The sequence below is a fragment of the Notamacropus eugenii genome, chromosome 7 (genome assembly GCF_028372415.1).
Source record: "Notamacropus eugenii isolate mMacEug1 chromosome 7, mMacEug1.pri_v2, whole genome shotgun sequence".
NCBI lineage: Eukaryota > Metazoa > Chordata > Mammalia > Diprotodontia > Macropodidae > Notamacropus > Notamacropus eugenii.
The window spans coordinates 10,143,326-10,167,988 of record NC_092878.1 but is presented as its reverse complement, the minus strand read 5'-3'; the positions used below and the strand labels follow the sequence as shown (position 1 = coordinate 10,167,988).

The following is a 24,663-nucleotide window of genomic DNA, read 5'->3' as shown; positions in this document are numbered from 1 at the left end:
GGATCAGGAAAGGGAACTTGTGGCCAAGCCACTCAGTTTAACCAGTATCTCCTAAACTTTCCACAGAGCAACGCAATGTATAGTGTAGAGATTCAAGTGCTAAGTGGCTTGGAGTCAAGAAAATATGGGTTTAAATCCTTTCCTTCACAGGACAAATCCCCTTAATAAAAGGATTTGTTCTGTAGACATAGGACTCTGTCAAAAGGCCACACCCAAGGACCTAGAAGGCCACATATGGCCTCAAGGCGCAGGTTCCCTACCCCTGTCCTATTTGGATCAGTGATGGGATCAACCTGTGAGTGGCCATTGTATCTCTGGCCTGGGTGAGATAAGAAGACTCAATCTCAAAAAATAAAATAAAACCAAATCTTGCCTCTGACACCCATTGGTTCATGTGTCCACAGGCAAGTCACTGAAATTCTCTCAACCTCAGTGACCTCTGTAAAATGGGGACAGAAATGCCCATAGTAACTCCCTTACAAGATTGTTGAGGTTTCAGTAAGTCAGTGTATGTAAAATGCTTTACAAATTGTAAATGAATATCAGTGATTATTCAGTGTCACTGCTTCTATCCCTTCAGTTGCTTTTCTGGGGAAAGATAAGTCGTATACTATAGAGACTTTGTGTCCTTCCAGTCCAAAATCTTGTGAGTCCGAGCGAAGAGGGGGACCCATCTAGTATGGAGAAGGGGGACAAGGACAGAGAACACTGCTGTGGCCAACAGGGGTTCCATTCCATTGCACCACTAACTGAGGTGCGCACAAGGATAAATAAATGGTAGGTAATCAGAGGAAGAAGCATTGGTAGGAATAACTGTTGTACTGGTTACTAGCAAAGGACTCCTCAGACTGACCCAGAGTTGAGAAGTAGCAGGAGCTTTTTAAACTAAGCCATTTCCATCTTTCAGTCCAGGGAGAGCAGCAAAGTGTACCAGAAAGAGCACTGGACTTTGAACCAAAAGATCTGGGTTCTAATATGTCCTTTGCCTAAATTTGATGATACCTTACGAAACTGTTATAGTATGAGATCCAAATGAGACAATGTATGTGAACGCACTTGCTTGTTGCTATATGAGCTATTATTAGTTAAATTGTATTGAATGAGTCTAGGCCTTTTATGACATGGAGATATCCCTACCCCAAGGAAGCTTCTCTGGGAACTGAGTAGTAGTAACCACCCATGGGATCCTACTTGCCCTAGCATGACCACATTCTCAAACTCACAGTAGTGATTTTGCCCACCAGGTGGCAGCATTAGCCTGGGCTGGCCCTATGTTGTTCCCACCACAGACCAAGTTCTGGGGAACCAGGACTGCTCCCCAGAGATAGAGGTGAAATCAGAAAAGAGAAATTTAAGAGATGCTTGGACAAGTAACAAAAAGGTTTCTTGTTTTGTAGACCCATCACATTCTTGTTTAGAAAACTCCCTCCCTCCCTTCCTTTCCCTCCCACTGCCTCGCCCTTATCTCTATTTCTGGGCACTGTTTATCCCCCCAAAATTGGCATTTTCCTGCTTGCCCCTTCAAGATATTACTTTTTTTCCTTCAATATAAATTTTTTCTCATCACCCTGTTCCCTACACCACCCACCACCCCCAGCTGCTGTCCACTTTATCCAGTGAGCAGTTTCTACTTTCACTAGAGATGAAGCATGGAGATGCAAAATCTTTTTCTCAAAAAGGAAGGACTATGCAGTTAATCTAGGAACTCCAACTGCCCCAATTCCAGGGCATGAGGGTTGGTAGAAGCCAAACTGCTTCTTTTGGCCGTAGTACTCACTCATCCTTTTCTACTTTGATTTCAATGAATGAGTTCAAGTCAGGGCAAAAGGTTTTGTGGGATTGGTCAAAAGGTGAAGAAACAGGTGCATCTTCATCACCACCTTCTTCTTCCTCATCCTGGAAGTTGGGATTATAGAGATCTGGGGGGAGGAGCTGAGCCTCAGCAGAAGGCAGTCGCTCTGAAGGAGGTCCGTACACTCGGTTGGCTTTGGTGCCATGCTTAGAATTGGCATCCAGATGGTAACAGAGTTGAGTGAGGCGCTGGGCCCTGAATCGAGGTGGGCGGGCCACCCAGACCCCTGGCTCATTAAGACTGTCCTCCTCATCTGACATTAACTCCTCTGTCACATCCTTCCACAGGCGCTGCTCCTCAGCTCCAAAGTGCCTCATGATACTGGATCGGTTAGCAAAGAGCTACAGACAGGATCACAGGAAAGAAGTCAGGATGAGAGACAAGAGCGTGGATCAAATTTTAGGAAATGTCATGGGGAACAAGGGTGTCTGGGAAAGAATGAGTGGAATCTGTGTGAGAGACAGAACTAGAATAAGGCAAGGTCTGGAAGTTACTACCCCTTGTTTTGTCTACCAGATCCTCTAAGCTTTTTCTATAACATAGAGGGCTGACTTGCTGCAAAAAACACTACATTCCCCTGCATCTTGCAGCTCTGTGCTTTGTTTGCCCTGATTTGAATTAGGGTCCCAATCATCAGGTCAATTTTACGGGGGGCAGCTCTACCCTCCTCTCCTTTAGCCTAATTTTTCCTGGGTTTCAGCCCTACTCTCAGTTCCTTTTTCCTCTACCTAACTCCACAGCATGATAGTATCTGGGGTTTGGTACCAGGAATGGAGAACACGAAGGCCTCTTACCCTATATCGGCGACTTCTCAATTTCTTCTCCTCTTTCTCCTTCAGACCCTTAAAGGGGTTCAGAGAGTTTCGGTACTCACGTCTTTTGGTGAGGAAGTAGGCCACACAAGCCCCTATAGTGAGAGAAGAAAAGAGGTTCCTGAAGGCTGCTGAGGCAGAATAGACACAAGATCCTTTAGAGGTTTTGTTCCCCACACAAGCGACCAAAGCTTGCACTCTTTCCTTTTTTGTCTGGCCTTTTTCCTCCATCCCCAACCACATACCAGAGCCCCTGGGCTAGTCCCCTGCTACTTGCTGCTAGTGGGAGCCCTAAGAAGAAAGAAGATTTACAAGCCACCCTTTGGCAGAATATTCCGATTCACAAGCCTGGGGTACGAGCTGTAAGTGAAGAGGAGAAGGAAGACAAGAGGTTAGGGCCTGGACTTACTCTCTAGAACCTGTCAAATGAGAGACTTGGCCTTGACAACCTCAGGAATCCCTCCTGGCTCTAAATCTTTGATACCCTGATCCAGTGACCAACAGTCAGACCTCAGCCAGAGGACTTTCTGCCTACTTCCTCTCTGCTACTCCCACTCCTACACAAAATCACAATGCTTGGTGAGCTTCTGGCTCTTAGCTCTTAATTTCATCTTCCACTCTGAGGAAGGGAATGATAAATAGGCATTTAGGAGCTAACTGTATGGGAAGAGGGTAAAAGTAAACCTAATTTGGTAAACCTAATTCCTGCCATCATTCTAATACCAAAACCCATTCCCCAGCCATGCTCCTTTGCTGACTGGCAGACAGAGGAGTCAGAGATGGAGGCTTCCCAGGTCTTCCTTTACCTTTCAATTCCTTATCAGTGTAATTGTGGGGACTGGTCACCAGCTCTTGCTTGAGTTTCTCCAGGAGGAATTTCACCACTGAAATGTTCCAAGAGGACTTGATACTACCACATTAAAAAGAGAGTAAGTAGGTTTGACTGTATGCTGGACAAAGCAAACCACCCAGTCCTCAATGGGTACCAAAGTAATTTGCTTCAAACTTCCAGGGGGTCCAGGGATTCCGCTTGGATAAAGCCCCATCTACATTTCTTCACAGGACCGCTACTAGACTCACCTGGTACCTCACTCTCTATTAGGGATCGGTGGTAACAATACTTCAGACTTCCTTCTGTCCTCCTTCCCTATGCTTCCCCTTCACTCCCAGCTTTCCCAGTACCATCCATTTAGAAGGAACTCACCTTTCTGAGCCATTGAACCTCTTGTCATTTGTAACGTGGTTATGTACATTGTGGACCAATTTCTAGAAATGAGAAAAAATAGAATCACAGCAAGCGTGGTGAATATTAACATACTGAAGCACTTTACAAACCTTAAAGCGTTATAGGAATTTATCTATTATTAGCTGATGTTGCCGTTAACATAATTATTTGGTTACTATCCGCTCAGGGAAGGCTACTTTTAGACTGGCCTCCCTCTGGGGTCTTCTCTGTGAACCTTTCTGTAGCTTGGTGCTATTTATTACACAGATGACCTTTCTTGGCAGGAAAGCCTCTCTGGTCCAGAACTTTCAATGGAGATTTTTTTTTTCCTAATTGGAGAGAGGGGAAGGAGATAAGGGATCAGCTACAGCTCCCAAATTACCTCTTGGATGTTGTTACCACTAGCCTGAGTCCTAGAACCTTAAGTTAGGCTGTCTAGTTCAAACTCCTCTTCTCCTTCCCCCTCCATCCCTGCCCAGTTCAGGAATCTCTTTTATAACATCCTTAACATCCAGCCTCTGCTTGAAAACTTCTAGTGAGGGGATCTCACTACTTTTAAGTTGATAATAATAATAGCTGCTGATTGTAATTTCAGGTTTAAGGAGAACTGTCAAAGTTCAACACACTCACAGAGAGTACCAGATCCCGCTTACGCCTGGAATTCTTCTGCCCACCCCCTCTGGCCCTGCCAGGAGAAGCTGCGAACCCCAAGGATAATCTCAGCTCCCCAGTCCCACCAGGGACCGAATCCTCCAAGGCACTGTCCAAGGCGGCTGCAGCACTGAGCACATCCTCTGGGCGGGGTGGTGGCAGCTTGGTCCCATTCTCCAGGCTCGTCTCTGAGGACGCCCGCTGGATGGCCAGTTGTGTTGCGGGAGAGAGTTGTTTGGCATAGGCAGGGACTAGCACCCGCTGTACTGCCCCCTCAGAGGCCACGTAGTCATCCAGCTAAGAACAGAAAAATACAGCTTGTTAGGCAGTCAGGGCCCAGATCAGGGGTGGGGGAGGGCTAGGCAGGGAACTGAGTTCATCACCTATTATTCCCTTATCATGGATAATGAATATACAGTTGTAATGAAGGCGTGGCCTTGGCACAGAGGAACCTCACAAGGGTCTCTTATGACCGCTAGCTTGCTTCTCCTGGGACTTAGGTTAGAAGCAAGTTGTCAAATGTCTTTTGTGTGTTTAAGGTCTCTCCTGGTATGTGGTTGTCATGTGGCTGACTGCATGGATGGGGCAGATTTTTGGAGTATTTACTTGTACTTACTCATTTGTGGATGGTTGCTCTAGGGCATAAGAATGCATCTAGGTTAATGTTTTGTCTAAGGGGGGGGGTGGGAGAAGGAGACTAAGCAGGAGAGAGAACAAGACAGAAACAGACAGGAAGGGAAGGCTAAAGACAAATCTCTCGAGGAGATATACATTGAATAGTGGTGAAGCTAGCTGAAGGTTCTGCTGTCTTGCCCTCCATTTCCTCTGTTAGGACAGTACTGTGTTCTCACCTGGATCCTGACCTGGCAGCATCTGAATGTCACTGCCCTGACATCCACTTGACTTGCCTGTGCCCTCACCCAAGGACATACAGAGCAGGGAAGGAGGCAGAGGGAAGGAGAAAGGAGGGGGATTTTCTGCAGCCAAGAAAACAAAACAGTGAAAGTGAGGGGAAAAAAAGCACAGAAAGAAGCGGGGGAGGAGGCTGAGATTTATAGACCTGTGAGCTGCTTTCTGCGCTGTGAAATCTAATTCCATCCTGTCGGCTTGGAAGCCTTCCCTGCCTGAAAGAAAACACACAGCTTGGGGCCCTGCCTGGTCTGGCCCCCTCCCATCTCCCCACCTCCCCACTCCCCTGATTCTCCCAGCTTAGGCCCTCACTACCTTCCCACTTCATCGCCAGTCATGCCCAGGCTCAGGTAACAACCATTACCCACAATTCCATCCTTAGGACAAAGCTGTGACCAGGGAGCTGGCCAGTGGCAGTGTCATACGGGAGGGGGACAAAGGGAATTTATATATTCATTTCTCAGAACCAGCAGATGGTCTGGGAGTTTCATTCTTCCCATCTGGCCTGTATACTCTGCTTCTTCATCCTCACTTGTTACTGAATGGATAAGCTGAAGGTGGAGGGGAGATAGGACACAGAGGAAGGCAGTTTTGTATATCTCCTATCTCTCGTACAGTAAGGTGGCATATCTCTGCAGGGTTTTGTTTTGTTTTTCCTCTACCCAATCCAGATTTGCCTACATATAACCATGAGCAGTGGAGAAGAAAGAAATCTGGACAGATACCCCCCCCCCCCCATCCCACCATGTTTCTTTCAGGTCACTAAATCCATTCTATCTTCTCCCCTTCTCTTTGCCCACACTTGCTGGTGATTCTCACTCTCTCCTCATCTCTTTTCCTCAGTATTTCTTCTTTTTCAGCTCAACTACTTTTGCCTGTCTTTCCCGAGTCCCTCTCGTCTTTCTTTCCCATCTAGATTTTCCTCCCATGTTTCTTCTTTCCTCACTATTTCCCTTCACTCATCCCCATCTACTTTCAACTTTTCCCCCTTCCTCATTCTAGCTTCCCTTAACATGTATTTCTCCTCTCCCTCTTTTTTCTATCTACCTTCCCTCCCCAGAGAGGAGTTCTGTCTCCCTCTCTTCTTCTTTACATCCTCCTCTCTCTACTGAACTCCTCTTGGCAAGCAGAGGGCCCGTGATAAAATATGAATGAGCCGTCTGTGCACGGCAGGCACTCTCGCCAGGAAAGGCAGAGCCTATGGAGCAGCAGAGACAGCTGCTGAGGAGAATGTGCCATGTGGAGCTATTGAGAAGGAGGGAAGGACACCCCCATCACCATGCACACACCAAAAATGCCTCCTGCCAAAGAGATCATGGTTCGAGAAGAAAGTAAGAGCTCTAGAGATGTCTTTCCCTGGGAGTAAGAGAAACGTGACACTGCTCTCAGTTCTATTATAGTCACGACCAGAAGAAAGGTTTGGTTAGAAAAATGAGGAAGGGAGAAGGAAAGAGAGAAAACAGGGCTGGATGTGTACAGGGCAATTATGAGAGTATCCCTTCCCTTGTTGCCATACATACAGGATTGAGCAGTGGGGCTACCTCACTGGAAGCCAAAGTGCACCCAGGTAGCCGAATATCCCTCTGAGTTGATGGAAAACCCAAGTGTCCAGTCCCAATAGCAGAGGCTGCTCCCAGTTGCCTCAGTTCCTCAATCACCACCTGCACACCACTGCCCACACTGTCACATTCCTCTTCTGCTGCAGATAATGCCTTGCTGGCTTCTCCAGGACTTCCCTTGAGAGATCCTGGTTCCTCAGGTGGGGTACAGTGTAACCCATCTTCCCCACTCTCCTCAGTGGAAGGGCCTTTCTCCTGCCTCAGTTCACCCACCTCCTCCTGGAGACGCTTTAACAGTTCATTGTTGGCTTTTGCAAGGCCCAGGGCAGCTTCAGCCAATCCCACTGCTTTGTCCACCCGCTGATAGATAATGTGTAGGAGCTGCTCTGAGCTCTGCACGGCGAGGCCATGTCCTGTCACAGTGATTGGGGTACAAGGTTGAGGGTCACCTGCTGAAGGCCCTGTGCTGCTGCCATTTGGCTCGCTTTTACAGGCACAACAGCAACATTTGGCTTCGTTGCCATTAGGTGGGGAAAACAAGATGGTGGCACTGAAGGACATGTCTGACTGAGGCAATGTTATAATTCTCTGTGTCTGCCTAGACCAATGGGACTTTCCAAAATTTGTCCAGGGTCAAACCTGGCTTCACAGGACTAAGCACAAGCATTGGGCTCTTTGGAAATGCTTCCCCTTCTCATTCAAGGGCAGCCAGGAGAACTTGGGCACCCAGTGGTAGATTTTATGAAGAAAGAGCTGGCAAGTAGGTCCATGGCAGGAGGGTGCTTTCCTTAACCCCTCTGCTGCCTGCACGTGGCCAGAGCAGTGAAAGATGTCTTCATCTTCTGTTTGCAGTCCCTGGGCTGCCTGTCCCTGGGCCACTTTACAGTCTCAGAAAACACCACAGTGTATCACAAACGCTGATTACATGGGAGGATAAGGCCTGCTGGAACTTTTCGGATGAATTCACTTTTCAGGGGATGAGAGGGATTCTTGTTGGACCCAGTCATGGAGCCCTGCCAAAAAACCTGACTGTAGAACAGAAAAGAGGATCTGCCATCATCTGAAAAACTGGAAGATTAAGGAAGAAAACGCAGGACTGTCTCCTTACTGTCAGCACTGTAACAACAGCAGTAATACCTCCTGTAGCTATGGTATCATTCTTTAAAAAGGTCAAAATGCCTCACGAAGATTATTTTATCCTCACATTGACCCCAAATACAGACAAATGAAACAAAGAGAAATCAAGTGTCTTTCAAAGATTATTGCTTGGCCAACAGAACTCTGGTTTGTTTTTTTTACTCTCAATCCAGAACATATTCCTTCTATCCCTAAACCTTAGAGTGATTAATAAAAGTTAATTATTTTTATTAATTCTTCTTCTTATTACTTTCTGTTAACATGGAGAGCCAGAAACACTATCTTTTTCATAAATTAAAGATGTATTTAACTATTAAAGGTGTATTCAAACACCATAAACATATAGTGTTTCTCATGTTATAAACTGCATTATCACCCTATCAATAATTATTTTGGAGAAATGGGGATAAGAAGACAGACAGTAAAGGAGTGAAATGAGGAGCTGTAACTTGGGAGCGCTGACCACTTGGCTCTCTAAATCCTTCAAAATGATAAGGTGAGACAGCAAACCAGAAAACCAAAGCAGCATTTATGTATCCTAAGCAAGGTTTGAGAACTGCAATCACTGTGAGTCATTGTGCCCTCCTCATCTCCATTTCTTGGAATCCCTAGGGTCTGCGTAAATGCTACCTCCTGATTCTGCCAATTGTTAGCGCTTGCCATGACTACCACCAGATACTGTGTATGTGTTTGTATTTTACTTATTTGTATATTCATGCTTATCTTCTCATTCTCCACCCAGGAGAATGTATGTTCCTTGAAGGCAAGGACTTTTCTTTTGTGTGTGTGTTGATGCCTAGCACATAGCAGGAGCTTAATAAATGTTTATTGAATTGAATTACCATCTCCCAGAGGCTTGGATTCATCACTGTAATACATGCAGCATGATTTATCACAAAACAAATAAAAGTATGTCATGAGGTGAAGCATTTTCAGGCATTAAGAACATAGGCATTTAAAGTAAAGTAAGGAGTGCCGAGAAAACAATTCACACAGAAGCTACAACAATGGAAATGGAAGAGCCACTACACACTAGAAAAAAAAATCAAAAGTAAGTCTAACAAAATTATAAAGATCAAATGGGATTTGAATGAAGACATATTCGAAGACAGCCCTTTTGTGGAGGTGGGGAGTCCACAGGTGTAAAACATTGCACATGTCTTCAGACTTTTTCAATATTTTGATCAGTTGTGGCTAACTTTTTTTATCTCTAATAAATACTATTTGTTCTATGGAATGGTTCTCTGGGATGGGGAATGGGAAGGATACATGGGATACTATGGTAATGTAAGAAACAGGAAATATCAATAAAAACTTATTTTTAAAAAATAGAATATGCTTTTATAAAAAATATTTTAAAAAAAATGTCCACCTTCCCTGCCCTGTATGCTGTATCCAGATGTCAACTTTTCCCACCATTAGTTCCAGCACCACAGAGAACTAATGTTCATGAATTCCTCAGTCTCAGGATCAATGTTCCCTGTGGGAAGGGTCTATCTATCCAACAGTAAAGCCAGTTTTCTCCTTCACATGATCCTCAACCCTGATGAAAAAAGGACTAGAATATTACTGAAAAACCATATTATAGTCTTTTAATTATCATAGTTAAGTAGTTAAACCTGTACCCAAAAAAAGAAAATCCAAGTCCCTATGACTGGGAAAACTTCAAGGACCATCCTAAATATATTGTTTTCTAGATAATACTGAGTTGTAGTTAAGAAAAAATCCTCCCTGAACTCAATAAATGACAAAAATTGAAGTAGGTTTAGAGTTTCCTCAGGAGATACATTTTTATCTTACTCTGTTCATTTTATCATAAAATCACAATTAAAAAGACGAGAGACAATTTGGCTAATATTTTGTAGATCTAGTTTTCTAGAATCCACAAACCCATCTCTGAAACAGCCAACATGTCTATGCCTCTGAGGTACTGAAACTTAATTTGATGACTCCTTTTAATTACATTTGGTTATTAAGGAATAGCTTTTAATTTGTTCTTTTTCCACCTCCAGACGCAGCCTCTGCACATTTGGAAGAGCTTAACCCAAATGCACTTACTGCTTCCTTTCTCATTAAAATCACTGAAAGGCACAACTCAACCTAAAGTGAAAGGTTAAAGCAAAATTAAAACTAAACGTTAAAACAGCGTTATATGATTTTTTTGGCAGTTTCTATAGTGATCGCTGTTATCTCTTTCCTCCTAAATAACCTCCTTCCACTGTTCTCTCAGGATTTTTATAAAGTATGCTATGGGGGTGAAGGGGTGGGGGAAGAAGACCCTTGAACACAAATGCTATAAGAAAACGCTGGATCCTGCATTTTGAGAGAGTAGAGGGTGGCCTCAAAATGCTGCGCTGGCTGTGTACAGCCTTGGTAGAACCAGGAATTAAAATTCAATCAGTTCAGGTTACCACGTGGCTCCTAGTTTCCAGCTGGCTTCATGGGCTGTCAAACCCTTTTGTGGTCCCAACCTGACAGTTGTAACATCTGGTGATTTTGCTCCTCACCCCAGAGCACTTCTAGCTTTTCCAATGCTGTCCCTTCCTCCAGCTCTTGCCCTCAGCTAACAATGGCCTTCGCAGGTGATCTATCCCTAGAGCATTCACTTCTCCCACTCCTGATTGCTATATACTCCCTTCTGGTTCTGCAACTTGAGCTGAGTGTTCCTTACCCTTTGAATTCTATATGGTCATTTTAACTGTCTACTCTACTGAAGGTAGTGTGGCAATACAACGTATACATATATATACGTATGTATATATATTTACATACATGTGTATACACATACACACATATGTATACTATATTCTCTGGGTATCCCCATTAGAGGGTGGACAAATTAAATAACACATGGATTGATAAATTTTTGTCCCTTTCTTATATGGCTAGGTACAGGGTGGGCTTCAATCCTGACACTTTATTGTAGATGTTTTGTGGAAGCTGATCCTGGGTTCCCAAAGGTTATTCCAAGAACCTAAGTTCTGGAAGGTCCTACTATTTCGAAAAAGATTTGAGTACAGGTCTAGTGATGGAGTATGTGCCTGATCTCCAAGGATCAGACTAGTTCAGTCTATTGAGGCTCAAAAGATTGACTATTAGTAACTCAAGAAATCATACATTGTGACAGTTAATTAACCCCCACAATGCCAAAGTGCTGATGATAGGGTATGGCATAGGGGTTAGAAATTATGATCTGCATTGGTAGAGTCATCCATTAAACAATGGACCCACTGAAGTACTGAGGAAGGAAAGGAGGTGTATACATGGTGACACATTGACTGGATCTTTCAACAAGCATTTATGAAATACCTATTGAGTATTAAGAAAGCAGAAAACAAAGTTTCTACATCGAGGTATCTTTTATAATTTTGTACATTTTAGACAGTACATATGTGCATATGGAAGGATAGATAGATAAATAGATGCATGGACAGACAGACAAACTTGGTTTTGCTAGGTAGTTGTGAAAGAGTGAAATGAGTAGATAAGGAAGGTTGAATAAGTAGCCAGAACACCTTAAACTTGGATTTGATCTAATAAACCAACAGGTCACCCCTGTGGACTTCTGAACTAGGAGATGTAATGAAAACTATTTTAGGAAGATTAATCTTGTAGCAATTCATAGAATGAATTCAAATAGAGAAAGAGACTAGAGGCCAGAAAAATAGCTGGGCAGTAACTGCAAGTAATTCATATGGGAGTGGCAAGCAAGGCACTGGATCTGGGCACATGTGAAGGATCTGGATTTAATAAAACAAAGGTCAACAGAAGTTATGGAAGCAGAACTGGTGGGATTTGGTGATTTGGGGACATTTAGGAGGGACATAAGGGAAGGCAGGAGTAAAAGCAGAAATCATTGATATGATTTCATAATTTAATTTAATTTATATAATCAAGGCTATGAGTCAGGAGAACAGGAGAAAAGTAATGCCATTGTCAGAAATGAAAAAGTTAAATAAAGGTGCTAGTATTCTAGAGAGGATTACACGTTTTGTTTTTATATGTTGTTTCAAGTGATGACAAGATGTTCAAGGGGGTACGTGCTAGAGGCAGCTAGAGATAAAGGATTGAATAAGAAGTGAAAGGTCAGAATTAGAGATGAAGCTCTGAAATCAATTCGATAAACATTTACAAAATACCTATTGTGGGTAAGGTTCACAATACTAAATGCCAGAGGATACGAAGATGAATAAGAGATACTTCATTCAAAGAGCTTATAATCTAATAAGGGAGACAAGACAAGTAACTATAATACAAAATATAATAAGATCAAGTGCATAAGAATGGATTAAGGGCTTTGAGTTTTTGTTTTCTGTTTTTACAGAATAAAGTTTTTACCAAAAGGCAGAAAACAAAATAGAAATTCTAGAATGAATAAACCATTAGTCAACTAATTAATCAATACATTTAATGAGTACTTACTATATGCCAGGTGTTAAGGATACATTTACAAAAATAAGTTACTTCTGACCCTCGAGGAGTTAAGCTCTGACAGGTTCAGAGATAAATAAATCCGGGATAATACAAAATGAAGTCATGGGGTGGTGGTAGGGGTGGGGAACACTAATGCTCCTAACTCATCTCACCCTTTGGCCCACTTCCCAACTTCACCAATGTCATCCTCTGCTAGAGCTTACATTCAGAGTATGGATTTTCTTGTATTTGCATCCCCAGTATTTAACAGTGCTGTGAGTAAAGAGAAAAATATGAACATGAGAGATGTTGAAGAGGTAGGACCACTAAAACTTACCAGCTGTGGTGAGGGAGAGTGAGAAGTTCGGGATAACTCATATACAAACTTGGGTGATTGACTGGAAGAATGGTGCTGCCCTCAACAGAAATAGGAAAAAATAATAACCATAATAGCATCCATTATAGTGCTTTAAGGTTTGCAAAGTACTTTACAGATATTATCTCATTTTATCCGTACAACAACCCTGGGAGATAGGTGTTATTAGTATAATGTGTTCTGTTTGGAACATGTTGAGTTCTGAGATGTCTACAGGAAATCCAAGTTGAAATGTCTAGTAGGTAAATATAGGTATGTAGGGCTGGTGCTCAGAAAGGAGCTGAGGATTGGATTATGTATATTCTGGAGTCATCTGCATAGAAGATAGCTGAATCTATAGGAGATGAGATCACAAAGTACAGAGAAAGGAAAAAAGGGACTAGGATAGTTTTGGGTTATAACCAGGGAAGACCTTGCAAAGAAGAGGTAGGAAGAGGACCATGACAGGGACGTCACGAAAACTCAGGGAGGAGGGAATCAACAAAGACAAATGCTGAAGAAAAGTCAAGAAAAATGAAGACTGAGAACAGTCCATTGGATTTGGAAGAAAAGAAATTATTGGTGACCTTGAAGAGAGTAGTTCCACCAAGATGTGGAAGCCAGACTGAACTGATTGGCAGGGTAGAAAGTGGAGACAAGAACTACAGATATAGCTCCTTTTAGTTAAGCCATCCAAAAGAAGAGGGCCAGAGAGTGACTCAAGGTAGCAGTCAAGGAAAGATCTTTCTTTTTTAAGAATGGGAGAGACCTGGGCATGACTGAAGGCTCCAGTAAAGGAGTCAGTATATAAGAAGGGGGATGTTCAAAAGGACAAACTTTGAAAGATGGGAGGAAATGGGACCAACAACATAAGTGGAGGGATTGGGTTTGGCAAAGGCCATCTCGTATGCTGAGGCTAGAGCAAAGGAGGAAAGGATAGGGGATCATGTCGAGGTTTTTGGAAATATGGAATTGGGAATGAGGCGATGTCAATGGTTGGCCTCAGTTTTTTCAGTGAAGAATGCAGGGAGCTCCTCTGCTAAGAAGAAAGGGGCAAGTAGTGGTATAGGTGACTAGAGGAAAGGAGAGATTTGGAACACTCACTAGTGAGGGGAAAAAACCAGAATAAGCATTTGTCTATTGCCCAATATATGCCAAGTAGTGCACTACCAATTTTTTTTTATTGTTTTACAAATATTATCTCATTGGATTCTCACAACAACCCTGCAAGGTAGGTACGATTATTATCCCTATTTTGTAGTTGAGGAAACTGAGGCACAGAGGTTAAGTGATCTGCCCAGGGTCACATGGCTAATATGTGTCTGAGGATACATTTGAATTCAGGTCCTTTTGACTCTAGATCTAGTTCTCTATCCACTGAACCACTACTGGCCTGGAATTTGAGAGTCAGTCATGGAGGAGTAAGGACTGTCATGCAGTAATGAGAGCTGAGTCTGGATTATATAAATTTGTTTAACTTTCTCCAGCAGCCTTTAGTAGGAACAATGAAGTCAGATGGTAGATGCAATCCATGGTTAGGATTTGGAAAAAGATAAGCAGAGATAAGACCATGTGGCAAGGAATTCAAGGCTCAAAGACAGTGTGAAGCTGAACTAAGGAGCTGGGATTTTAAATTGAGGAAAGTGAGGCTAGGGGAAGGGTAATAGCCTGGCAAAGCAGGGAGGGGTAGTTTCAAAGCAAAGATGTATCTAGATCTCCAGAGTCACTTAGAGCCCTTGTATGTGGGCTTCTTTGGTGTACCTCAACAAATCCAGTCTTAACCAACTGCTTCATTGACACTGAATAGGGTGGTCATCTTTATGAGAGCTCCATCAAGGCAGAGAGAACTTTTCGACTGAGTAATCAGGTAAAGCTTTAGGGAGAAGGATGTATTTTAGCTAAACGTTGAAAGATGAGCAGGATTTCGATAAATCAGTATGGCTGGAGGGGATGTGGCGAAGGTGAGTACATTCTCAATACAGTGGATGTCATGAACAAAAATACAGGAAGGTAAGAAAGGGCAACATGAATTCAGGAAACGATGAGTCCAATTTAGTAGGATTATAGAGTATGTGAGGGAACTAAGTGTGAGCTGAAAGCTGGAGAAGTGGATTGGAACCAGATTGTGAAGTGCATTCAATGCTAGACTTGAAGGTGTGAACTGAAACTGTGAGAACGAATGTGTTCTCCAAAGGAAAACAGCAAAGGAAGAATTGTTCTTTGAGTGACACAAGGTGAATAATAAAAATGATGATAATAACTAGGGTTTATATAGTGTCTACTATATTCCAGAAACTGCTGAGCCCTTTACAAATATGATTTCATTGGATTCTCAGAATAATCCTGTGAGGAAAGAGCTATTAGTATTCCCATATTACAGTTGAGGAAACTGAGGCAAACAGAGTAAATGACTTGTTCAGGGTTACATGGCTAATATGTGTGTGAGGCTAGACTTGAACTCTGGGTTTTTCCGAACTCTAAGCTCAGCTATCTACCGTGCTACAGGAAGAACTACCGAGAGAGACACATAATGGGGGGTGGGGGCAGTAGGAGAGGAGCAATGGAGAGAAAGTTCAAGAATGAAGGGCTAAAGAATGATGCAAACTCAATAGAGAAACTGAAGTGAATTAAAATGGCTCAGGAGAGAGTCTTGGAGATTTTACAAAGAAGTGTCTACGACATTAAAGTACATTCTAATGCCTTTAGAAAGGAGTGAGTGGTAAAGAAGTGGGGCAGCAAGAATAGATGACATTCCACAAATCTAACCATGAAAGGAAGGGCAGAAACTGAAAGTATCTGAAAGGAGCAGCATAATTCAAGTTAAAGAGTTCGAATTTTAGAACTGAAAGTGATCCTGGAGATAATTTAATCTAGCTTCATTTTACAGTTGAGTAACCCAATCCCAGGGAAGTTTGTTCATGATGAAACCAGAAATAGAACTCAGGTCCCTAGAATCCAGTCCAGTGTTCTTTCCACTAAACAATGTTACTAATTTGAACACAGTTAAAAGCAGAAGAAAAGGAACCAGTGAAGAGGGACTGAATAAAACATTAGAGAGGAGATAAATATGGGACCAAGATTCTCTCAAACACAGGAGGGGATAGGCTCTAATGCCAAAGCTGAGACGTTAATTTGTGAGAGGAAGACCATAAACTCTTCTTCAGATAATGGAGGGAAGTAAGAGAGTATGGATTTAGGGGCAAAGAGATAGACTGAGGAGGAAAGAGAGAGAAAAAGTTGTACCACACATAATCTCCTTCCAAAAGATTCTATGGATAAAGATGCCCTTCCTTGAGATATATATATATAGATATATATAGATACATATATGCTTATTTTAACACTACATTACAGCATATTACCTTTTAATGTACCTTATTGAATTGTCCTTCCCTATACCCTGCCTCTGTATAAATAAATTGAATATAATTCCCTTTGTTTTTCTATGCTCTCTAAAAGTTTTCCAGTTAATGTCACCTTCTAAAGGAGGGATAGACATAGGATCTAGGATTTCAGTGGATTAGGGAATTACCAGAGGAGGAAACTCCCTCTAGCAATGCCATCTCTAACTTCCACATATTACCCGGCTATCTTATTTTGTATATTTGTATATTATCTCTGTATATGCATAATAATAGTTAACACTTCTATAACACTATAAGGATTCCAAAGCACTTTATATGTATTAAGTCATCTGATTCTAAGTGCTTTTATCTTCATTCTACAGATGAGAAACCTGAGGAATGAAGTGATTTGTTACGGGTCACACATGTCACAAATGTCTGAAGCAGGATTTGAATCTGAACTCAGGTCTTCCTGACTCCAGGTTCCATATTCTCTCCATCCCGTCACCTCAGCATATCTATGTAAAAGTTACGGCAGCATAGTGGATAGTGTTGGCATTGCTTTCAGGAAGCCCTGAATTCAAATCCCACTTTTGACAATTATCTCTGTGATTCTGGGCAAGCGACAACCTCTACATTTTCCAAACAATCCCCCATTACTTATCTACTAAGTCACAAATGGATTGCTATCTGCCTGCAGTGGCCTAGAGAGTTTCAATGCTAGGAATGGCTCACACTGACAAACTCACCAACGTGTGTGTGTGTGTGTGTGTAAGGTATTGCCTTGTATATGGACATTTTGGTTACTCAAAAGGGCAGAAGAAGCTCATTTGTGTAAGGAAAACTGATAAATTGTAAAGAAATTGATAAAATGTGGATGAGACACAAATTGTTTGGGAGACCAGATAAAGAACTGCTTCTCAGATGAATGTAGTGAGAGGACCTGTTCGAAGGTGGAGCAGTACCTGTATTTATGATGGCTGCAGGGTCCATCAGTGCATTTGCATGTGACTGCTTTTAAAGTCTTGAAATGCATAATTGAGAAACTGTAAATCAAATAACTTGTTTGGGAACTATGGAAAGATTATATAAGAAATGGCAGAAAGAGAGATTTTTTAATTTACCTCATAAGGTAAAGATGAGTTATGAGGCAACCTAAGATCATAGGAAGCCAGAGAAGATATAGGCTAAAGCAGGGGAGTGAACTCAAAACAGCGGGAGTCGCAAGAAGCCAAGGCTAGAAGACATAAAAGACTACTCGAGAAACTGTTTCCAACTGTTTTGGAGGTAGCCTGCTGACATAAAGAGGGGCACTGCTAATTTAACTGTTAGAGTTAGATGGAAGGCTAAATCCAGCTGCTGAGTAGATGTCTTGCTTCTTGCTCTCTAGTGCCATCTAGAGCCTGAGTGAGAAAAACCTCTACGGGGTGCTTGGTTGATCTTTATGACTCTTCTGTATGAGGGAGAAATAGTACTGGGAAAGTAAGTTTTGTGCCTGTCTTGCTGTAAGCTGTACTTATCAGAAAGGTTTGGCTTTGCTAGAGGCTAACTGGAGAAAGTAGACTCTTGTGGCATGAAGAACTGGTTGGGCTTGTCTGCATTGCCCAGAGAGTCAACCCGAGGAACTCTGCAGTTGTCTAGCTTAAGGGAATTGCTTATTACTAAACAAGTTCAATATTGATATATCTTTTTTATTTTAAAAAGCGTTAACACTTTCTCAGCACCCTGATAAGGGAGACTGTGAGCTAAAACATGAAATTGTCAACTGCTTCATCATCTTGAGAGCAGAAGAGTTTCTTTGCTTAGAAAGTAATGAGGACGAGAAGCTTTCAGAAATGGTTTTGTGTGGCACCAATGGTTCCTGAAGGAAGAAAAGAGAGCAAAAGCTAAAGTCTACAGTTACAGGTTGTCCCAGGCATGAGCTTCCCTATTTAGAAGTCCCCCTTTTAGGTTTCTAAGTGCATGCTCACTTGCCCCACAGAACCTGCATGAATTGATGGGACAGTCTAAACCAAGTTTATGAGTAGGTTGTGGTGTTTTGATTATTCCTGCTTTTTGGGGTTTTTTTTGTCTTTTGAGTAACTATAATGTCATTTTATTGCTTTTGCCTTCAATTGAATAAATGTTATTATTGTTAGTTTTGCCTTATAGTTTAGAAAATGTTTTACATTTGAGCCAATGGAGTCACTTACTGATATCGTATAGATGGGAAGTACACGAATAGGAATTCAGGAGCTAACGTGTCAGGTACAGGAGTGAATTCCCTCCCCTCCTCAACACACACAAGTTAGTCGTAGCTATTTGGCCATTTTGAGAGAGGGTCAGCCACTCCCTCTCTCCATTCTGTAAAAATAACATAGACCTGCTGATGCAAGGGCAGATTAGGGTCCAGGAGCTAGCAAAGAGGGGTTATGGATGCCACATCTGACATGGATGGTACCTGCAGAGGTGGAGCAATGGATATGCTTAGGATGTGTGTGTGTGTGTGTGTGTGTGTGTGTATGTGTGTGTGTGTATGTGTGTGTATGTCTGAGGAACTAGGAGATACAGTGGATACAGCACTGGACCTGGAATCAAGAAGACTTGAGTTTAAAACCTGCCTCAGAAACTCACTACCTGTGTAAATCTCATCAGGTCACTTAACCTCTCCCATCCTCAACTTTCTCATCTGTAAAATGTAGGTAATAACATCTGCCTCCCAAGGTAGTTGTGAGGATAAAATGAGATAATATATGTAAAGTTCCTTGCAAACCTCAGTTCAGTTATTCAGTTGTTTTTCAGTTATGTCTGATGCTCTGTGACCCCATTTGGGGTTTTCTTGGCAAAGATACTAGAACGGTTTGCCATTTCCTTCTCCAGCTCATTTTACAGATGAGGAAACTGAGGCAAACAGAGACAAGTGATTTGTCACACAGCTAGTAAGCATCTAAGGCCAGATTTGATCTCAGGAAGACGTCTTCCTGACTCCAGGTCTGGCACTTTAGCCACTGTTATTATTACTGTATGCACATGTATGTACATGTATGATGTGAATGTGTTTGTATAATTTATTTGTGCATAAGTGTAACTTTTGCTCCATAGTCAAGTCACTCATACCATACCACCCATGAAGTGTTCAAGAAGACAATGGTAAGGCTAGTTATTGAGACAGTCCGAATCCCTGAGTTAACATTTAAAATGTTAATTTCTTCACTTGCTGATTTCATAGATAACTGAAGGCCAATAATTCTCTTACATGACATAATTTGTTTCAAGAAAAAAGAGTGAACTAAGAAAACTGATCACCCTGAAGTCATATACTTCTCTTTAGCTTAGATACTATGGAAAAGATTTCTTTCTATTGGCTCAGTATTTTACAATTTTCAAGTCACATATGCGTACGTTATCCTACTACATACTAACAACAACCCTGTCAAGTAGGTGAAGTAGACATTTCCCCCCCTTTATAAACAAGGAAACTGAGGTTAATTTCCAAGTTAATAAAACTAAGAAATGGCTCAAGACTACAGGTTTTCTGACTCCTAGTCCAATTTCTTTCCAATCTACAGACTTTGCACAGTTCTAGCCCCTAAATAGGGATACCATTTTTTTTTAATCTGGACCTGGGATTTCATTAGTGTAGGGAACTCCCCATGTGAAGACTCCCTTTGCTGACACAAGTCAGTATAAGGAACTCAATATCTTTCTCAATATTTTCTATTTTCTCATAAATACTATTTTAGATAAAAATAGAAACATAAATTCATCTTTTTTAGGTGGTTCGGGATGTGACTGCCCCTAACCTTAACCATCTTTTTCCACCAGTCACATGTTTAGTATTTGAACTAAATATATCACACTCTTGGCAGCTCCCTCACTTTTTTCCCCATTTTGAGCCTGCATTTTCTGCACGAATGATTTCACCTCCAAACTATGAAAAATAAAAGTTTTCAAGCTGTGACAATGTATCTCGGGTCCTTTAGTCGTTCAGGGTCAAACTGGCCATGGTCTTTCCTAAGTGTGCTGAGAACATGTATACCGCAAACCTTATTAAAATAAGCAAACAGGCATGCAGACTTTCTCAGAGCTCCTGCTGCTGCTCCATTACAGGTGCAAAGTGACTCAACAGATGACAGTAAGGCAGCTCAGAGGCCACGTTCTGTCCAAAGGGAGAGGCCCACACCGCAAGCGATGATCAAATGTTACTGTAAACCCTTTCTACAGGGCACGTGGCTTAGCAATGATTCTTCTTGTTTCTTTGTATCCTCGGCGCTGAGCACAGCGTCCTGAGCCCTTCATAATGTTTTCTGGATTTAAATTCTTGAAAAAGAGGTATATTCATTCAAATCTGGGATTAGGAAAAAGCCAGAACGAACCCCTGGGAAAGTGGGGAGCCAAGGGGCGGACGGAGGGGGAGCAGCATCCTTGACCACAGGGCACCAGGGGCTCAGGGCGGCACCAAACTGCCTGGTCCTCACCCCCGCCCCGCCAAGAGTCAGGACTGCTCTAAAGTCACTGAAGTCCTTTGTGGTGTATTAGTAGAACTGGGAGCCCTGGGGGCGCGGGCGCAGGACAGGCCGGGGGATTCCTTCTTGGGCCAGCCGGGAAGGTCGGCCCAGGAGCCCCCGCCAGGCCGGACGCAGCCCGGACCGAGGCTACAAGGCTCGTCCCCAGCGCCCGCCCCCAGGCTCTCGCTCCCGCAGTGTTCCACGGCGTGTGCCGGAGACAGCTGCGCGTGCACGCGGGCCCAGGAGCGCGCGGGGTCCGCGAGGCCAAGGAAGGGGAAGGGCCCTGGGCTCGCGCGCGCCCCTCACCGCCGCCGTCGGCCCGTGTACCCCGGCGCGCACGCGGCAAAGCCCCTCCCCTTGTCTCCCTCTGGTTGGCAGTTAGGCGGCTGGGGGCCCGGGGAAGGGAAGGCGAGGAGGCAGGAAGGGACTCCATTGGCCGCGATTCGCAGTCACTCAATGGGCCAGGAGAGGGGAGGGGGCCTCTTCAGGGAGGGATGCGACGGCGTTGGCTTTTTCATGGCCGCCCGGCGCCATCTTGAATCGGAGTGTTTGTTTACACGCTCCGGATCTCCGCAGCTCCCCACACAAAGCGGGGAGGGGGTGGTGGATGGAGAATACCACCGGTAAACCCTGGCGGAATGCAGTGAGAGAATTTGGGTCCCTGTAGGGAGGCGATCGCAGGCTCCTTGATAATTCCCTAACAAAGAGGCCAGCCTCCCAGAGAGCCCTCTGGGCACCGTGGGCATCCCCAACAGTATCAGCCCGGTCTCGGCCAGGGAAGCCTCTGGGGGAGGCCCAGGTGGAAGACTCCAGTTGTCGGCAAGGACAGTGCCAGCCCCCCAGGAGTCAAGGGGCAGGTGCAGGTGCCCTCCCTTTCTGCCAAGTCGTGGCAAAGCTAATGTCAGACCTGGGTTTAATTCGGTGACCTGACATGCCATGCTGAGGGAAGGGAGAGGAATTAAGTAAGACCCGTGTCACCAAGCCCTTTAATTCCCTCTACAAACAGGATCCCAAGGGTGATGGCAGTAACAATTAGAGCAGCGTGACTCTCCAAGACATTCAGGCCCAAGTTGAGGCACTGATCTGTTTTTCAAATACTATTCAGGCACGCGTGTGATGGGGTCAGTAGCTAGAAGCCATTTTTTAAAATGCTGATAAGCCCCCTAGGAGGATATGGGAAAATGAAGTTTGAGAATGTCATACAGGTCAAATTCCATCATAAGTTCCAGGGACTTGTCCAGATTCTTGGGGGTTCTCCTGGAATTTAGTTGTATTAAATATTAATCAGGCCACTGGTAGGGGCCTGGAAATCTTTTTTACTGTGATGAGATCTGACCTGTTTATCTACTTCTGCCTACCGGCCTTCCAGCAATTGTGACATTTCAGGTTAATCACTCAGAGGATACATAGTATCTCCTCTCTGATACATAGTATCTCTTCCCAGCTGGAATTTTCCAACTCAGAGAGTGTCCTTACTGCAATTACTAGAGGCAAGGGCTGGGGTTTTTTTTCTTTTGTTTTTTGCTTAAAAATGCTCGTTCCCTTTTTTCTAACAGAGTTATACGTGGACAGGGCTCCTGTGATACCTAGGAGGCTGTGTACATTTTCCATTTTACCAACATAACTCTGTGATTTGCCAGTCCCTCCCTCCCAAATTCACATATTTTTCATTGGGCATATTCAACATAGGAAGAGTTTTCATTCCAAAAATGTGACACCATAACTAAAATACATTTCTCAACCCTCCCATTATGTTGCCTTTGGTTCTTCCTTCCATCCATATGAGTATTTTTTTGAGAATCGGGCTTGCCTGGATTATTTTCCTGAAACCTTGCCAACTCCAACGCCTTTCAAACTAAATTTCAGTCTATAAACGACCATTTCCTCAAATCACCCAGAGAGTACTTCCGTTCATAACACACCAACCAAACCACACATAAAGGCCAAAATATGCACAGCTGTACATTTCAAAACAAGAAATGATAAAAGGAAAAACTTCTCTTAAGGCAGAACAGTTCCTTAAAGAAGGTTTTGAACCACAGATTCGATTGCTTGATTACTACGGCTGAATCATTGGTTACCTTCCCTTTCCCCAATTATTTACTCACTAATCAGACCCCTTAGAAAATGGAAAGAAAAGACATAACATTCACATGATAACAACTTATGAAGTTCCAATTCACAGAAGGGTCTGTGTATACAAAACATACAATTTCTTGGCCATACTTGCCTACTGAAATCCTGTTATGGTTACACTTGGGATTGCAACATGGACAACCGTGTATCCCTAAAGCCAGTCTGTACACATAAAACCAAAAGATGGACACTTTTGAAAATAAAACATTTTCTACGTAGCACATATACATAGACTGAACATATATACATACAAGAACACATAACCTCAAAATATTCTTGCTCCAAGAAAACACAGAGAAACAAATGTTCCAAAGAAAACACAAATGCAGCACTCACATTCTAAGAAGCAGAGAAGCACTTTTTCCCAAGGGATAAAGGAAGGGTACCTCAATTATAAGTATAAAAATATCCCAGTATTTTTATCCTGTTGGCTTTGGACAACTGTCACATAATTTTGCTGCTAGGGGACTGGGGAGTGTGTAAGATGCACACCAAATAGCTTTGGAAGTTAGGGAATCTCACATCTCTGCATTTGACTTCACCTGGGATGGAAACTGAGATAATTTTCAGTAGATTATATATATACATATATATATGTGCATATACATATGCACACATGTAATATATATACACACATATATATATCTATATATACACTTTAACTGAATTTTTTTCTTCCCTTCAACCAGGAAAAAAAAAATTCTCAACCCTAAGGTGTGATAGTTTAAGAGGAAAAAATGCCTCCAAGTTTGATTGCAAATAGTTGTACATGGTAGTCCTGCTTCTCTGAACTTACTGGTATATTTAAAACCTTCACCAGGAAAGAAAAGAAAGAATAAGAGAGAGGAAAAGAGAGAAAGAAAGAGAAATGGGGAAAACAGCAAATTCCCCCTAACAACAATTTCCTCACCCCAGCATTGCCAAAACTTTCTATGTTTTTTTCTTTTAATTTTGAATACACACACACAAGATTAAGGAGGGAAAAAAATGGAAAAGGATACCCGAAGGTCGTATGGCTCTTTGTATTCGTGTGTGTGCAAAAAGGAGGACTCGCGGAGTCCAGAGCCAGCAAGCCCCGCCTCCCTCCACCCCCTCAGCAGAGCCCCGATTGGATGGCGGGGTGGTGCGCTGGGGATCTCAGCCAGCGAGCACACGCAGCAGCCGGGAGGTGCATTCCTGAAGAGGGCTCCTTTAGGGGCCATCTCAGCCAGCGTGCTGGCTGGCCCTGCCACCTCCTGCACCACTCCTTTAGACCCTCCGATGCACCCCTCCCAGCCCCCCCTCCCCAATCCATTCCTTTTTTCCCTCCACATGCCTCACCTTAAAGAAAATAACTTCTCTATTGTACTTTATCAGAAGTCACTAGGCCTCAGTCACCCACTAATCCACTGGAGCATCTCCACTCTAGAAACTGGCTCAGTTGGTTGACTAGTGAAACAGAGCTACGAGCAGCAGGTATGAGTAGGAAGACCTGGTGTGTGTTCACATCCTTTACTGAACTGATCGCATGACCTTGAGTCAGCCTCTATGCCATAACTTTTTAAATTTAAAAATGGAAATCAGCTATTTGATCCTACTTCTTATCTAGGCAATGTAGCAAATCGTCAGATGCGGCAAAGGAAGGAGTGAACTTAAACTTTTCTCACAATCTTTGTTGGGCCTGTTTTTAGAATTCTCGTCACCACTTTCTACAGAAGCTGCCTATTCTACTGAGTCCAAATGCAAGTTCTTCAGGGATTTGACCTGACCCTACCTATCCAGTCTAATTTCCTAATACAGTCAG

General features: G+C 43.1%; 1 protein-coding gene across 2 annotated transcripts; it reads right to left on the bottom strand.

Moving 5' to 3' along the window:
- Nucleotides 1-1,365: 1,365 nt before the first annotated feature.
- Nucleotides 1,366-23,968, bottom strand: C7H14orf93 (chromosome 7 C14orf93 homolog). Of its 2 annotated transcripts, none has more exons than XM_072624589.1 (7): nucleotides 23,882-23,968; nucleotides 6,970-8,076; nucleotides 4,520-4,837; nucleotides 3,869-3,930; nucleotides 3,471-3,574; nucleotides 2,647-2,759; nucleotides 1,366-2,193 (listed from the first exon to the last, which is right to left on the bottom strand). In XM_072624589.1, exons 2-7 carry the CDS (start codon nucleotides 7,567-7,569, stop codon nucleotides 1,774-1,776), a joined length of 1,617 nt encoding a protein of 538 aa, XP_072480690.1. In that variant the 5' UTR covers nucleotides 7,570-8,076; nucleotides 23,882-23,968; the 3' UTR covers nucleotides 1,366-1,773. The 2 variants fall into 2 exon arrangements, with proteins under 2 accessions (XP_072480690.1, XP_072480691.1); XM_072624590.1 differs by having other exon boundaries at nucleotides 6,970-8,068; nucleotides 23,882-23,960.
- Nucleotides 23,969-24,663: the final 695 nt, after the last annotated feature.